Here is a 14,454-nt window from a genome sequence, read left to right on the forward strand (position 1 = left end):
ATTGAAACATGTTATTTGAACTCTGGAGCTCAAAAACATGAGAGCACCTCTGCTGCATTAGACCAAAGGTCCCTGTATGCCATTTTCCCACCAGCTGGTCCCTTGCACACACCCTTGAGTCTAGGCTGGGAGGTGAAAATAACACCACAGGGCACCTTGCCATCACATCTGACCAAAAACTCAGATGCAACTTTGTGCATCTTGCAAACTCAAGGTAATAACAACGAGTCTCCAGAGAATCTACTGACTCACAAATGTCACATTCAGGTTGTCGGTCAGACTCAACATCATTAAAAAAAATGAGGAACAACTGAAAAAAACACCCGAGGGATAAAACTATTTTGGGACACCCATGATTTTTGGAAGAGGTGCCAGTTATTGAGAGGACAGGTAAGGCCAAAAGGTATCCAGGTGACATAAGCAGGAAACAGCATTTGGCTTCCTCCAACTTCTCAAGTAACCCCCTTTCCCTAAGAATACTGAATATTTAAGGATATCACAACCCTTCAAGAGCCACAACTGAGCTCAGCCCCAGAAGGAGTTTTGAAGTTTCCCAGATTGTTGTTTATGGATTGTTCTAAGATGCCCTGAGCCCACATGTGGGAAGGGCAGCTTATAAGTCGAACAGAAAAGCTGCAGGCCCAAGAAATTCTTTCCCTGCGGGCTTTATGTTCTGCAAACTAATGTAACATCACATCTACTCCAGACCCTCCTGAATGATGTTGGGGATTCCAGACTGCAGCCTGGTATCCCTTCAGCAGCATCCTATTTTCTGCAGCAGACCATTAGATGCCTGGAAAAACCTGACCACAAAAGAAAATTTCCCACTATTCCTGGCCCCTAGCAACTGGATCTCAGAGCATGCTCCCCAGTATGTGCAGGATCTGTATCTACACAAGACTGAAGAACTCATTGAGAAATGTCTACCTTTCCTGTTGAGCCACCTTTGAGACCCTCTAATGGAAAAAGATTGGGATATTAATATTGTAATCAATGTGAGGAATTGGCTCCATTAATTTGTGCAATTCCCTTTTACGGACATCACAATTAGTGAACATATATAGGAAAACACTGGAGAGTGATGAGCAGAGCCCAGATCAGAGAACTAACAAGGGCTGGGCCTGGAGCAGCCAAGCCCCCTGCAGGCTCTACAGGGTGAACAACAGGCAGGTCAAGACTCAGAACCCAAAGGGCCTCTAGAACCACATCCAGCCATGCTCCATCTGAAGAGACTCATGCACCTAGCTCACCTGAGCCCACCTGCCAACAGAGGCAGCGGCACAGGGAGGTTTTTGCAAGTTAAATGGGGGAAGTACACATCTGCTAGATCAAAGAAAGCATCTTCTGCAGCTGTGGGAAGCAGAGTCTTCACAGGATGAAGACTAATGTGCTGGAAGACCCTATATTAAGCAGGTTCACAGAGCATACTGGCCTGGACACTACAAAACACATGACGGCTGCAACTTTTCCTCCGACTCCTTGACTCTGTGTATTTTGACCCTTGGGCCAGGCCTCTGACACTGAAATTGTTTGATGGCCTCTCTGTCTAGATCAGGGGTAGGGAACCTTTAACACTCAAAGAGCCATTTGGACCCGTTTTCCACGGGAAAAGAAAACACTTGGAGCCGCAAATAATTTTTGACATTTAAAATAAAGATAACACTATATATATAGGGTTTTTTTAACCTTTTACTCCGCTCATTCTGAGAAGTGCATGGATGCGCCTGCCCTGCTGCCTGCAGGGCGGGCAAGGATGAAGCTGGTGGCTCGGCCTCGCCGGCCGCCAGAAAGCACCCGCCCCGCTCCAACGGGGTGGGCGAGAGAGGAAGCCCGTGGTGCGCCCCAGCCGACTGTGGGCAGTTGGTGCGCCCGCCCTGCTGCCTGCAGGGCGGGCAAGGATGGGGCCGGTGGCTCAGCTTGTGGAGCCACAGTACAAGGGCAGAAGAGCCGCATGCGGCTCTCGAGCCGCAGGTTCCCTACCCCTGGTCTAGATTCAGCTCTCTGCTGTAACTCAATACCTCTGCCTGGAAGTCCAACCTCAAACACACACAAAGACTTGTGGAAGGCAACTCCTTTCTCCCTCCCCCACTATTTCCTTTTTCCCTTCCCTGAAAGTCCCTAGAGTTGCTCCCCTTTTCCTGCTAACTTATCTTTTTCTAGGCTTGCCAACTTCCAGGTGGGACGTGAAAACGCAGTCACAATGGATCTCCCGGTTACACAAATCAGTTCTCCTTATACGGTTGCCCGCTCCAAGTTGAGAACCTCTTGAAGATTTGGGGGTGAGGATTTGGAGGGGCAAGGTTTGTGGGGGGAAGTGACATGAGCAGAGTATAATGCAAAGGAGTCCATCTTCCAGATCTGTTCCCCTGGAGAAAATGGCTGCTTTGGAGGGTGGACTTTTATGGCATCATATTCAGCAGGGACGTCTCTCCTCCCCAAACCCTGCCTTCCTCAGCTTCAAACAAAATCCCCAGGAAGTTCCCATGCTGTAGTGGGCAACTCTACCAAGGCCTGGGTCCAAAGAGTCCTCCCTCAAAGACCAACATAGCCTCCCAACAAAGATCAACATTTTACCAACAGAATCTTGGAGTACTGTGTCCAGTTCTGGTCGCCGCATCTCAAAAAGGATATTGAGGAGATAGAAAAAGTGCAGAGAAGGGCAACAAGGATGATTGAGGGACTGGAGCACCTTCCCTATGAGGAGAGGCTGCAGCGTTTGGGACTCTTTAGTTTGGAGAGGAGGAGGGGGAGGGGGGATATGATTGAAGTCTACAAAAGAGTACCATGCATGGGGTAGAAAATGTTGACAGAGAGAAATTTTTCTCTCTTTCTCACAATACTAGGAACCAGGGGCCATACATTGAAAAATGCTGGGGAAGAAATTAGAACTAATAAAAGGAAACACTTCTTCACGCAACGTGTGATTGGTGTTTGGAATATGCTGCCACAGGAGGTGGTGATGGCCACTAACCTGGATAGCTTTAAAAGAGGCTTGGACAGATTTTATGGAGGAGAGAAGCTTCGATTTTATGGCTACCTCAATCTTGGATCCTCCTTGATCTGAGATTGCAAATGCCTTTTAACAGACCAGGTGATCGGAGCAACAGCAACAGCAGAAGGCCATTTCGCACGTTCACACATCCCTACATGTGAGAGCTCCCAAAAAAGGCACCTGAAGTACCGGGCCCACTGCGAGTAGCAGAGAGCTGGACTAGATGGACTTTGGTCTGATCCAGCTGGCTTGTTCTTATGTTCTTATGTTCTTAATCAAGTCTTGGAAGGCTGTGGTCGCCAAGCAACAGCCACTGAGAGATTGCACTGCAGGTACAGATAATTCTTTTTTATCATTTGCACTACCACTACAGGTAATCCATTTTATCATTTCCAGGTATTTAAAATATATATTTCGGTTTCACATTTTTCTGCAAACCAGGGGCCTTTTTCAAGGTTGTATGTTCACAGATCCAGTCACTGGATTTAAGTATCCAAGATTTGAATGACTCTGTAATTAGAATACAAGATTGGATGCCACAAGTTGGGTAAAGAAGCATTTTGATTATTTTTTCTTACTAGAACTCTATGCCCATCAAATTCATTGGGTCCCACGATCCCACCTAGACATATAGAGTCCATACCGCATGAGAGGACATCTTGGGCATGCTGCCCTTCTTCCAGTGGAGCTCTTTCCATCTCAGAGAACTTAGCTTCCGACTCCATGGATGGACTCCACATCTGAAATAGCAGCAGGGGAGATGGGTAAGAGATGGAATGGATCCTGCCCCACCCCCAGACTCTGCACCATTCTATCAGCAGACCTGATAGGGCTTTCCTTCAACATTGGTAAATCTTCTGGAGGAATAAGAAATTCCCTAGAAGTGGCTGCTTGAAGCAGCTTGTTAAATCTTCCATTTGGATGATTAACACTTCGACAAATATCAGGCAGGGAAGGTCAGATATTGTTGCTTGAATTAGACATGAAAGAAAAGACCTCACCTGTTCTGCTTGCCTCTCCTCCTCTGCTTGACTCAGGAGAAAACTTTCGGCCATAGCCACAGCCTGGTTACTTGTCTCCGGTCCACATCCTCTGACCCAGCACTGCATTTCTTGGGGCAGGATGGTCAGGAACTGCTCCAGGATCACCAGGTCCAGGATCTGCTTCTTGGAGTGCTTCTCTGGCTTCAGCCACTGGTTGCAAAGTTCATGGAGCTGGCTGCAAACCTCTCGGGGCTCATCAGCATCATAGTAGCGGAACTGCCGGAAGCGTTGGCAAAGTACTTCTGTGTCCATGGGGTCCTGATCCCAAATCTCTGGCACAGCTCTCTCCCACAATTCAACAGTACTCTCAGCTTCAATGGGGCAGAAGCCTTTCCTAGCTGTCTTGCCAGGTCCAAATCCTTCTGTGTCCTGCTCTTCCATCTCTATCCCCTTCTATTAGGTCACCTTCAACTGTGAAAAGATGCCTTTACTTAGTTGGCTATGAAGAGAAGCTTAAAAACTCCTTCCCTTCTCCTCCCTGCAACAGACACCCTGTAAGGCAGGTGTGGCTGAGAGAGTTCCGAAAGAACTGTGACTGGCCCAAGGTTATCATCATGTGGAAAAGCTAAAAATCAAACCTGGTTGTCTGGATTAGAGTCCATCACTCTTAACCTCTACACCAGGCTACAAAAATGCTGCACTTCATTTGAAGCTGGGTACCAAAGGGGATAGAACAAAATTCAGATCTCAGATACTCATGAAATAATATAATTTTACATTAAAACAAAAGAAACCACTATTATATTGAAAATCATGTCTTCGTCTATTGGCAGCACCACAAACATCAGGCATAGGCTGCTTCATGGTAATGCAATGGTGGAAAAACAGAATGGAGCCAAGGGATCCTTACTATTTTTACATTTACTGTTCTTCAAAATTCACTATCAAATCACATATAATGTCTATAATCACAGACTGCACCAATTTGCTGCTTCCTAGTGCCACTGCAGTGCAAAAATAAGAGTTCCAAATCCTTACAATTTCGTTGTTGGATCATTTCAGGTTTACTGTCAAATTATAGATCATGCTCACAGCCACAAATCAGGAGCTAAAACTAGATTGTCTGGCTCAAGAGGACAGGTGGGAGATGCCAAACTCAAACTTGGTAACTCCAAAATGTGTGATTCATGGAAAATCCCTGCACATAGAAAGTTAGTATTGCAAGGAAAAAGAAGAAAGGCTGAGCCCACTGTCCCTACTTGTATGAATAAAGTCAGAGACTGATGTCACCAAGGCATGGCAGATAGGGGACTTCACTCTTTCCTTCCATCCAGCACCTGGCACTGCTGACCCTGAAGAGATCCTGGCTGCAACTCTCATTCATCATTTCAGGGTGCCTGGAGAGACCCCCAACCTCACACATAACTGGAGTAGAAAAACAGCAAAAAAAACCAGGATTTCTATAGGGAGAAAGGCCAAGCTGATTGGACTGGGGTGGGTGGGGGGTGGTCCCTTACCAGTGCCCCAAAGAGCAAAAGACACAGCTGCATTGCTTGGAATCCTGAGGTGGAAAGAGGGAAAGGTCTGCTGAGCCCAGGCTGCCAAGACAGAGGGGGCAGAACCAGTGGGGGCTTCCTTCCCAAATATTCTGCCCCTCCTCAGCCCTGAGTGGTCAGCCCCTTTCCCAGTCTAAAGTGGCTAGAAGGTACCTTTGCTATTCATGTCTCTTGTAAGTCTGGATTCCCAGGCTTTTCTTTCTCTGGGGACTTTGTTTTGCACTTTCTTGTATTGCTCCTGCCTTCTACGCTCTGGGTCCTGCCTAGCAGACCCTGGGCCTACATTGCCCTTCTCTCCGGAAGTCCTGGCCAGACCCCTCCCAGCCACTCCCGCATGCAGCCCAGAAAACGCAAATGTTTCTCCTGTACAGGGGGAGGGGAACAGGAAATGCCCCCCCTTCTCTTGGACGGTGGCCCCGTTCTCTGGCCTATTATGTCCCCCAACTATTCACGCGACGACTCAGGCAATCTAATTGGTTGTTTTGGGTCTTCCGGGCTTCCGAGCAATCTAATGTCTCCCGTGCATCCTCTGAATGCCCCTTTCCCGCACACGCATTTAATGCCAGGGGGCGTCCCCCCACCCCGCTTACTCCTCACTTTCAAGGAAAAGGTCTGAGTAATTATTTACCCACCCATCCACGACCGGCCAAACTGCTGCTTTCGAACCAGACAATCGCAACTGACAATCTCCCCTCCCTTCACTTAGCCTTTTCTTGCAAAAAAGAGAGAGGGTTGCAATCACCCCTTCCCCCCCCCCCCCCGTACCTGACCCGTAGAGAAAGGAGCCCCAGACAAAGCAGCACCCCCCCCCCCCCCGGCTTTGCAATGGGGCGGCTCTCCTGGACCGGGGCCCGCCTTTGACCTCCCTTCCCTTCCACCCACTCCAGATTTCCCAGCCGCGCAGCCCCAGCCCGCAGAACTCATCCTTTTACTTACTCGGAAGATGCTGCTGCTGCTGCTGCTGCTGCTGCTGCTGCTACACTCCGAGCAAGGAAGTGGCCTCCCTGCCTCCTTCCTGTTGGCTTCTCTAGGATTTCGGATTCACTGGTCTCAGTTTCCGTGGGGGCAGAGACAGCCAGTAGGAAGGCTTGGAGTGGCTGCACCCTTGCGGATGCAGAGAAAGCATCCCCGACCGCATTATTATCTCTGCAAAGCAGGCGTTTCATTTTGTTTTGGGGAGGAAAAGGGGCAGGGCGAGGTGAATTAGGAGAAAGGCAGGCAGGCAGGCAGGCTGGGGGGAGGAACCAGAAGCGTTTGGTAAGGGGATGACACCCCACTCCAAGCCTTGAATTACTTCTGCCTTGCTTGCCTCTCTGTCTCTCTCTTCCCCCCCCCCCCCTTCTTTGGAAGCCACTCCCCAAGCCGGATGCAGCCCCTCTGATCCCTGGAGCAGATTCAATGGGCGTTTTGGAGCCCCCAAAGAGGAGGGGAGCTGGCAGCAGAGGCCCCTTTCTGCTTCAGGGGAAATTTCTTTTCTAATAGAAATGGGGAGTCGCTCCACATTGAACCCCACCAAAGATAATCTGATTCGGGGACTGGTTGAAATGGAGTTGAGACACTAGAAAGCTCTAGGGGAAAAGGTCCTTATCTCCAGATGTTATGGACATAATTTCTATCAGTGCTCTTCTGCCAGCATGGCCAATTGGCCATGCTGGAAGGGGCTGATGGGAGTTGTAGTCCATAACATCTGGAGTGCCAAAGGTTCGCCACCACTGCTCTAGGTCAGTGGTGGCGAACCTTTGGCACTCCAGATGTGATGGACTACAATTCCCATCAGCCTCTGCCAGCATGGCCAATTGGCCATGCTGGAAGGAAGCTGATAAGGGTGTAGTCCATAACATCTGGAGATAAGGTCACCTAGAGGACACCTGATCCATTTAGAGATCATTCAAATCCAGTGACTGCAAGTGAGTGTTAGCAAGACCTTTGGATCAATGAAGGCCACCCCTTGTCCTCTGGATCCCTGCCCACCTGGTTCTGGAAACCATGCCAGTGTTGGAAATAATGTTGGAAATATTATTTTGGAATGTTGGAAATATTATTTTATGGTAATAATAGCTGTAGTCAGCCAAAAAACAATGTCCAAAGAACACATTTCAAAGACACTTTTTAATACAATCTTTCAAGCAAGCAATTTAACTTTGCAAATACCTGACTGGTTACATTTTGCCACCACACAATTGTCTGAAGGTGATTGGTCTGGTGTCAGAATTGACCACTGCCTGGGCCAGCTGCAGGGTGGAAACCCCCAATATCTTATTGAGCAAAGGGTCTGTCTGCAGCTAGTTAAAAGTATCAGTGGACCCAGGTATGACTCAGCAGAGCCTGTAGCAGGACAGAACAGCAGAGTCATGGAAAACAGCATGTCATATACTCCCTGTTTTCCTTGATAGTACACTTGTTCGTTCAAAACATGATCATATAACAATATGTACGTGACAGCTCTCACTTCAGACTTGTGCTTGTTCCCTCTAGACACTGACACTTAGACCCTGGCTATTTCGCCTTACAGTCTAATATTTCCTACACCAGGATCGCACCAACTAGGTCCCTCCTTCCAGCATTTGCAAGAAAAGTGACAATTTACTTCCTGGAATCCCAGAAGGGGTAGGCAGAGCAGGCATGAGTGGAGCCTCTCCGTTGTGATGTACACTGAAATAATACGCTAGAAGTAGCAACTATAAGGAGAACAGTTATCCTAGGGGGAAAACAGCGCTAACTCTACTTTGGGGATTAGCCCACAGAGAGCTCAGTGACAGAGCCCTTCCCTCCAAATAAAAAATGTCGTGCAAGTATAGCAAGCTGTGAGGATAGTGGCGTCTGATTCACAGTATTTATATTTGAGGGGTTTTCATAGCGTCCCTCAAAGTAGTTGCATTGCAAAGATGAGATTTACAACAAAGTACAAATGTTTAAAGCATTAATAAACACTTTGAAAAACTGAAAGCAGTTAAAACTTTTAAACATTAGCTATTGTATGGTTTACTGCTACAACTGACTGTAAGCAACAGTTAATTTCTTTGGCCCTGACATCTGGGCCAACTGTCATCTTAGACTCGCCATTCCTCCCTCTTGGAGGGGGAGGGAATTTTTAGAATTTTTAGAAATTGGAATGTTGGACGCCGCTGCTCCCCCCACCTTCTGAAGGAGGGCTGGGAGTCATAGTAGTAGATTGTTGAACACCATTATTTCATTTTATTGTAACTCATTATATTTATTAGACATGTTTACAGTTTCGCTGCTTTTAAATGTTTTAATTGATTATGTTGCCCTTTTGTGTTGTGCACCACCCAGAGCCCTTCGGGGATGGGGCGGTATAAAAATCCAAAAAATAAATAAATAAAATTCTATGTTCCCACATTTTGACTGTTAAGTACATAAAGGTTCATCCTTTGGTTCTCATTTTTTTTCTGACTTGAATGGGTGGCAGAGTCCTAATTTACCCAGGCACACCAAATGCTTGGGCCAAGAAGTCAAAAGGGGATGAGCCTGTGGCTCAGTGGCCAAGATTTGGCTTCACATGCAGAAGATTCCAGATTCAGAATCAGGATCCCAGTCTTGCTTGAATAACAGAAATCAATAATTTGGTTATAGATTCCTTGTTTTATTGATAGCAAGCATAAATATGTAACTTTAAAAATTGTCTGAACTGGTCAGCTTTTCACAAGACACCAATTATATGTTCCCGGTGGTTCCCCTTTTTCCCTCCCCCTCCCACCTCAAGTGAGCCATCTGGCAGCATTCCAAATGCAGATAACATTCGTGACTTGATAATTTTCTTTCTCAGGCTGAAAGATGAAAAAAAGAAACTCTTACAAACAGCAGGGCCCAAGCTACATTGGCTGGGGTCATGACATTTAGTTTCCAAGTCCCCAAGCAAGGGCCCTGTGGAAGACAGAGCTGGAAAAGGCCTGTCTCAACCTGTGAATAAGTTTTCTCTGAAAATCCACAGCCAGTCATAGAGGTTAATGTGGGGTTTGAGGAATCAGTGGCGGGAAATAGCAGAATTTATATCCCAAAGGGGAAGGCTGGGATATTAAATCTAATAATAATAGTTGGCATATAACACATTAGACATCACTGTGATCAAGGATAAGAAAGTGACCACCATCAACATAGCAATACCTGGGGACATCAGGGTACATGAAAAAGAACACGAGAAGGTCACTAAATATAATGAATTGAAAATCAAGATTCAGAAACTATGGCATCAACTAGATTTTTGCCCTTTTGGGCCACACAGACCCATTAAGGAATTCAGCCACAGTAACGGAACTGAAATTTACACATTTTATTAAGTACAACACTTGGTACTCATCAGTATACAGTGACTGTAGAAACCATGAGTGTCCCAATGAGAACCAACTCAATAATCAAAAGCAAGGCCATCTCCCACTGAAAAAGAAGCCAAAATACTGACCAAAATGGAAACCTAAAGGCCCAAAGGAAGTAAAATTGTATGAATTGTATAACTTAATAACAAGTTAATCATATGATTTAATAGTAACACCTGGAAACATTTATCTATGACCAAATCTCCCTCCTCCTTGACCCATCAAATTAAAAGCACAGGACCTCAAAGATACTCTAACATGATCTATAAATGATCTATAAGTGACTAATAGGAGATGGGGGCTACACCTTTGTGAGAGATGATGCTGACATTTGTTTGGTAAATGTTTTGCTGGGGGTGATTTGTGAGAGATTTACATCTTTATTACATTGTAGATTCTTTGATGTTACATTAATATTGTAAGTCCCCTGCTTCCCCAACTCCCATTCTATCATCCAACCTTAGACCCAACAAATTTCATGAAAGGCAAGACCACTTCCTTCTAAGAAAGCAGCAAAACTACTGAACAAAATGGAAACCTAAAGGCCCAGGTAAAATAAAATTGCATGAAAAATATGTCAAAACACTTAAAAATTAATGATGCAACTTAAAAGCAACACATGGATGATAGCGGTGTCAGAAATAAAGACATCCATTTTTGATCTTTGATTCCAAATAAAATGAAACCTTATTTTATTTTTCTGTAGTTCAGATAGAAACAGTTTCTGTATTAGATAGAAGATAGGATTTTGTTTGGTATTTGTATAAACCCTCCTCTCCGCAAGGCAGAAATGCTGATGATAGCCCAGCCCTGCCCCACCTTGGTATGTCTTTTTCATTCACAAAACTGAGACCAGGCTTGTAACAAAGGAAACCCCGGAAGACAGACATCAGCCTGCCTTGATCTCATCACCCAGCAGATAAGAAGTGCTGCACCCTTAGATTTCATTTCCTGATCTCATCACCCAGTAAATCCTTTGTGTTTTTCCCGCCTTGGATTTGACCGCGCCTACATCAGCGCCTCACTCTGAGTCCACTGCGAAATTCAAGAAGGAACTGCCCTCTGGAGTGTGATTGGTTCCTCATTTTGTTAATGAATGGTGGTGGGTTGTATCATGGATTCCCGGTTATCCCGGTGAGAGAAAGTGTTTAAAATGCCTTGTAAAGCTGCTAGGCATCGCAGTTGCTGTGGAACAAGGGTGCTGACACTTAGGTCAGCATTGCAATAAAGAATCTTTCATTGTTTACTATACTCGCTGTGTTGGGTCCCGATTTCTGTTCCTCCACGTTATCAAGAGCTGAAATCACACTGAAAGCATTGTTACCCTGGTAACACGGTAACATGGAAACATTTCTTCCTCTAGCAGTCCAACCTCTTTCTCCCTGACCCATCAAATTGAAAGGACAAAGATACTTTTGGATTATCTGTGTATGACTGAAGGTAGTTCCATTAGCATGAAGGGAGGCAGGGAGCCAGAGAGCCCCCAGTTTACTCCAGGCAACGTCCCTCAGTTTCTCCTCTTAGTCAGAGGAGGGGGCTGGGGCCCACTCCTCAGAGGTGGGCGCAGAGCAGCCAAGGCCATTTCTCCACCTTTTTATGTTCCCTTCCCCTCCTTTAATTCCAGGAACAAGATGGTAACTGTTCTTCTTTCATCTTCAGGTGAACAAGGACTATTCAGATCAAGGCTTTACCTTTGTTATGACTACCACAGCTTCATTCTCATCACCATCTCAGTTCTCAGCCAAATCCCCAGACATGGTTTCTCAGTCCCTTTTGCAAGTTTACACAGACGAAAGGGTCAATTTCATGCATCACGAATGAATCTGGAAGAGACCAACTGAGGCCTCTTTGGGGCAGAAACAGATCAACAATGTGGTTTCAGTCACTTGCATGTGGAAAACATGGGATTAGTCCAAACCCATTTGTACTGTGTGGCTACAAGCTTGCCCCTTAGAACTGCATGCCCGGACGGAGTCACAGCAGCTTATCAGAATGCCATTTTCCTTCTGTCTCTTGGACATCAGGCGGTGCCTTTTCTATTCTTCTGGAGAACGGCAGCATCTGAATTCTGCCTCCCCAGATTTCTGCTGCATCCTCCCTTGCATGCAAACTCTTCCTCATTCCAGTTTGTATTACACTGGTCCTCTCCTCCACAGCCCTGAACTGTGTGCCCCTTCATACCATGGATGAATCTACCAGAGGGATGGGGGGGGGGTCAATTGACCCCAAGCAGCAACCATTAGATCATGTAGGGGGTGCAAAATCACCCCATACCCCTCCCCCAGAGAGGCATCCCCCTCCCAGGCCAAGAGCCTGCCATGGGCCCGTTGGGCACCCCTTGACCCGGCCCCACCCTGATGCCCAGGACTGTTGCCACCCTCCTCCACCAGCTGAAGGACCAGGGCCAGGTCAAGATGTGCCAGGCTCCCGACCTGGCTGCTCTTTCAGCCAGCAGAGGAGGGCGGTGGCAGTCTTGTGGAGAGGCACCCCCACTCGGGCCGGGAGCCTGCCGCATGCCTGCTGGCCACCACCTGGGCCCGCCAGGCTGCCCAGAACTGCCGCAGCCCCCCTCCGCTGGCTGAAGGAGCAGCCTGGCAGATCTGCAGCAGACTCCTGATCTGGCTGCTCCTTTAGCTGGTGGAGGAGGACAATGGCGTTCCTGTGGAGAGGCACTCCTGCCCAGGCTGGGAGCCTGCTGAGGACTTGCTGCGCATCCCTCGGCCCTGCCTGGCCCGGCCTGCCCTCCCAGGCTGTTCAGAATCACCACCGCCCTCCTGCTCCTTCTCCGGCTGAGGTGAGTGGGATGTGGGGTGTGTGTGGGGGGGAGCGCAAGGGCGTGGGTGGCACTTAAGCAGGTGTTGCCCTGGGTGCCATTTTCTCCCAGTACGCCTCTGCTTCTTACAGAGGTCATTGGTCCCCAGAGATGGGGTAATTATCAGTGATGCCCCCTCTGAAGCTTTCTTCTAGCCTGTCTTCCTTTCTTTGAAGCACCAGTCCAAAACATACCATTCCAACCAGGCTTTAACCCGTCAAGCCTCATTGCAATATCACAGCTTGGGAGTAAAAATAGACTGTGGGAAAATGAAAAGCTCCTCTGCCCATTTGTATTTCTCTGCTTATTTGATGGTTGCCAAACTTTAGGCCCAGCTTGGAGATCTCTTGGAATAAACTCATATCCTGGCTTCAGAGCCAGGATGAAAGTGGTTCATTTGTGGTGTGGAATCTTTGGTATTATACCTCACTGAGGTCCCTGGCCAAACCCCAGTCTCCACAAGCTCCACCCTCCAAGCTCCAGGAATTTTCCAGTCCAGAGCTGGCAACGCTGCTTCCTTGCCTCCAAGGATTGATTGTGAGGTATAGACATCCCACACTGTATTCTATAAAATGTCCTTGAGGATACAGAAAAACATCCAGCTGGACTCACTTACTTGAGCCAAGGATGAGGACGAGGAGGAGTTTGGATTTATACCCCACCTTTCTCTCCTGTAAGGAGATTCAAGGTGACTTACAAGCGCCTTTCCCTTCCTCTCCCCACAACAGACTCCTTGTGAGGTAGGTGGGACTGAGAGAGTTTCAAAGAACTGTGACTAGCCCAAAGTCACCCAGCAGGAATGTAGGAGTGTGGAAACACATCTGTTCACCAGATAAGTCTTTGCCACTCCGGTGGAGGAGTGGGGAATCAAACCCAGTTCTCCAGATTAGAATCCACCTGCTCTTAACCACTACACAACTCTGGGTTTCCTATGCATTGGCTGTGATGCTTCCTTCAAATGGAAAACCTTGTTGTGGGTTGTGTGGCTGATTTGGTTTAGGGCAGAGGTATTCCTGCTCCCCCCTAGCTGTGCATGAGAGGGAAACGGCTACATGGTTTGTAAATCCAATTCCTCCCTGTGCACAAGTTCTTGGCATGTTGTTGTGCAATACAACCAAAAAGCTAATGTGGCAATTTTGGGGATGCTTAGCACTTCTACGTCTGTTCAGAGTCTGGCTGGGGACCCTCCTTAGAATTCCGTCTAGTCTGCCAACTCCTGCATTGACCCAAGGGCTGGACTAGATGGCCTCCAAGGTTCCTTCCAACTCTGCTTTTGACCAGTTAGGAGCTTGAACAGTCATACATGAAGTGGAATCAAACTGGATTATGTTCAAACGCAACCAGGGATATTAGTGAGCAGTATGTTTACACCATCTACTGCTGCATCAGAACAACTTCCCTTTATGTTTGGTAACCTTGAACACTAGCCAGTTCACCTCACTTTCTGGTCATCAGCTGAGAGCAGGAAACCAAGTGACTGTCAGTCAATTCAGTAGACAAGTAGACATTGTCTACTTGGACAAGTAGACATTGTCTACTTGGATTTCCAAAAGGCTTTTGACAAAGTTCCTCACCAGAGACTGTTGAGAAAACTCAGCAATGAAGGAATAAGAGGGGAAGTCCTCCTATGAATTAAAAACTGGTTGAGAAACAGGAAACAAAAAGTGGGTGTAAATGGGAAGTTCTCACAATGGAGAGATGTAGGGAGTGGTGTCCCCCAAGGATCCGTTTTGGGACCAGTGCTCTTTAACCTATTCATAAATGACCTGGAAGTAGG

At 47.1% G+C, this 14,454-nt stretch overlaps 1 protein-coding gene across 9 annotated transcripts in view; it reads right to left on the bottom strand.

Annotated features, from left to right (window-relative positions):
• The window catches only part of LOC125428537 (zinc finger protein 436-like), a 774,209-nt gene that overhangs the window by 552,335 nt on the left and 207,420 nt on the right, over positions 1 to 14,454 (bottom strand). Inside the window, exons 1-2 of one of the 9 annotated variants that reach the window (XM_048488786.1) lie at positions 6,468 to 6,587; positions 3,994 to 4,446 (exon numbers count right to left, since the gene is read on the bottom strand). The exons of 7 other annotated variants lie outside the window; for them this stretch is intronic. In XM_048488786.1, the coding sequence (XP_048344743.1) occupies positions 3,994 to 4,416 (423 nt within the window). In that variant the 5' untranslated portion in view covers positions 4,417 to 4,446; positions 6,468 to 6,587. Of the gene's footprint in view, positions 1 to 3,993; positions 4,447 to 5,684; positions 5,799 to 6,467; positions 6,588 to 14,454 lie in introns of those variants that run through there. One more of the 9 variants, XM_048488787.1, reaches the window with a different exon arrangement.

The sequence above is a fragment of the Sphaerodactylus townsendi genome, linkage group LG03 (assembly GCF_021028975.2).
Source record: "Sphaerodactylus townsendi isolate TG3544 linkage group LG03, MPM_Stown_v2.3, whole genome shotgun sequence".
NCBI lineage: Eukaryota > Metazoa > Chordata > Lepidosauria > Squamata > Sphaerodactylidae > Sphaerodactylus > Sphaerodactylus townsendi.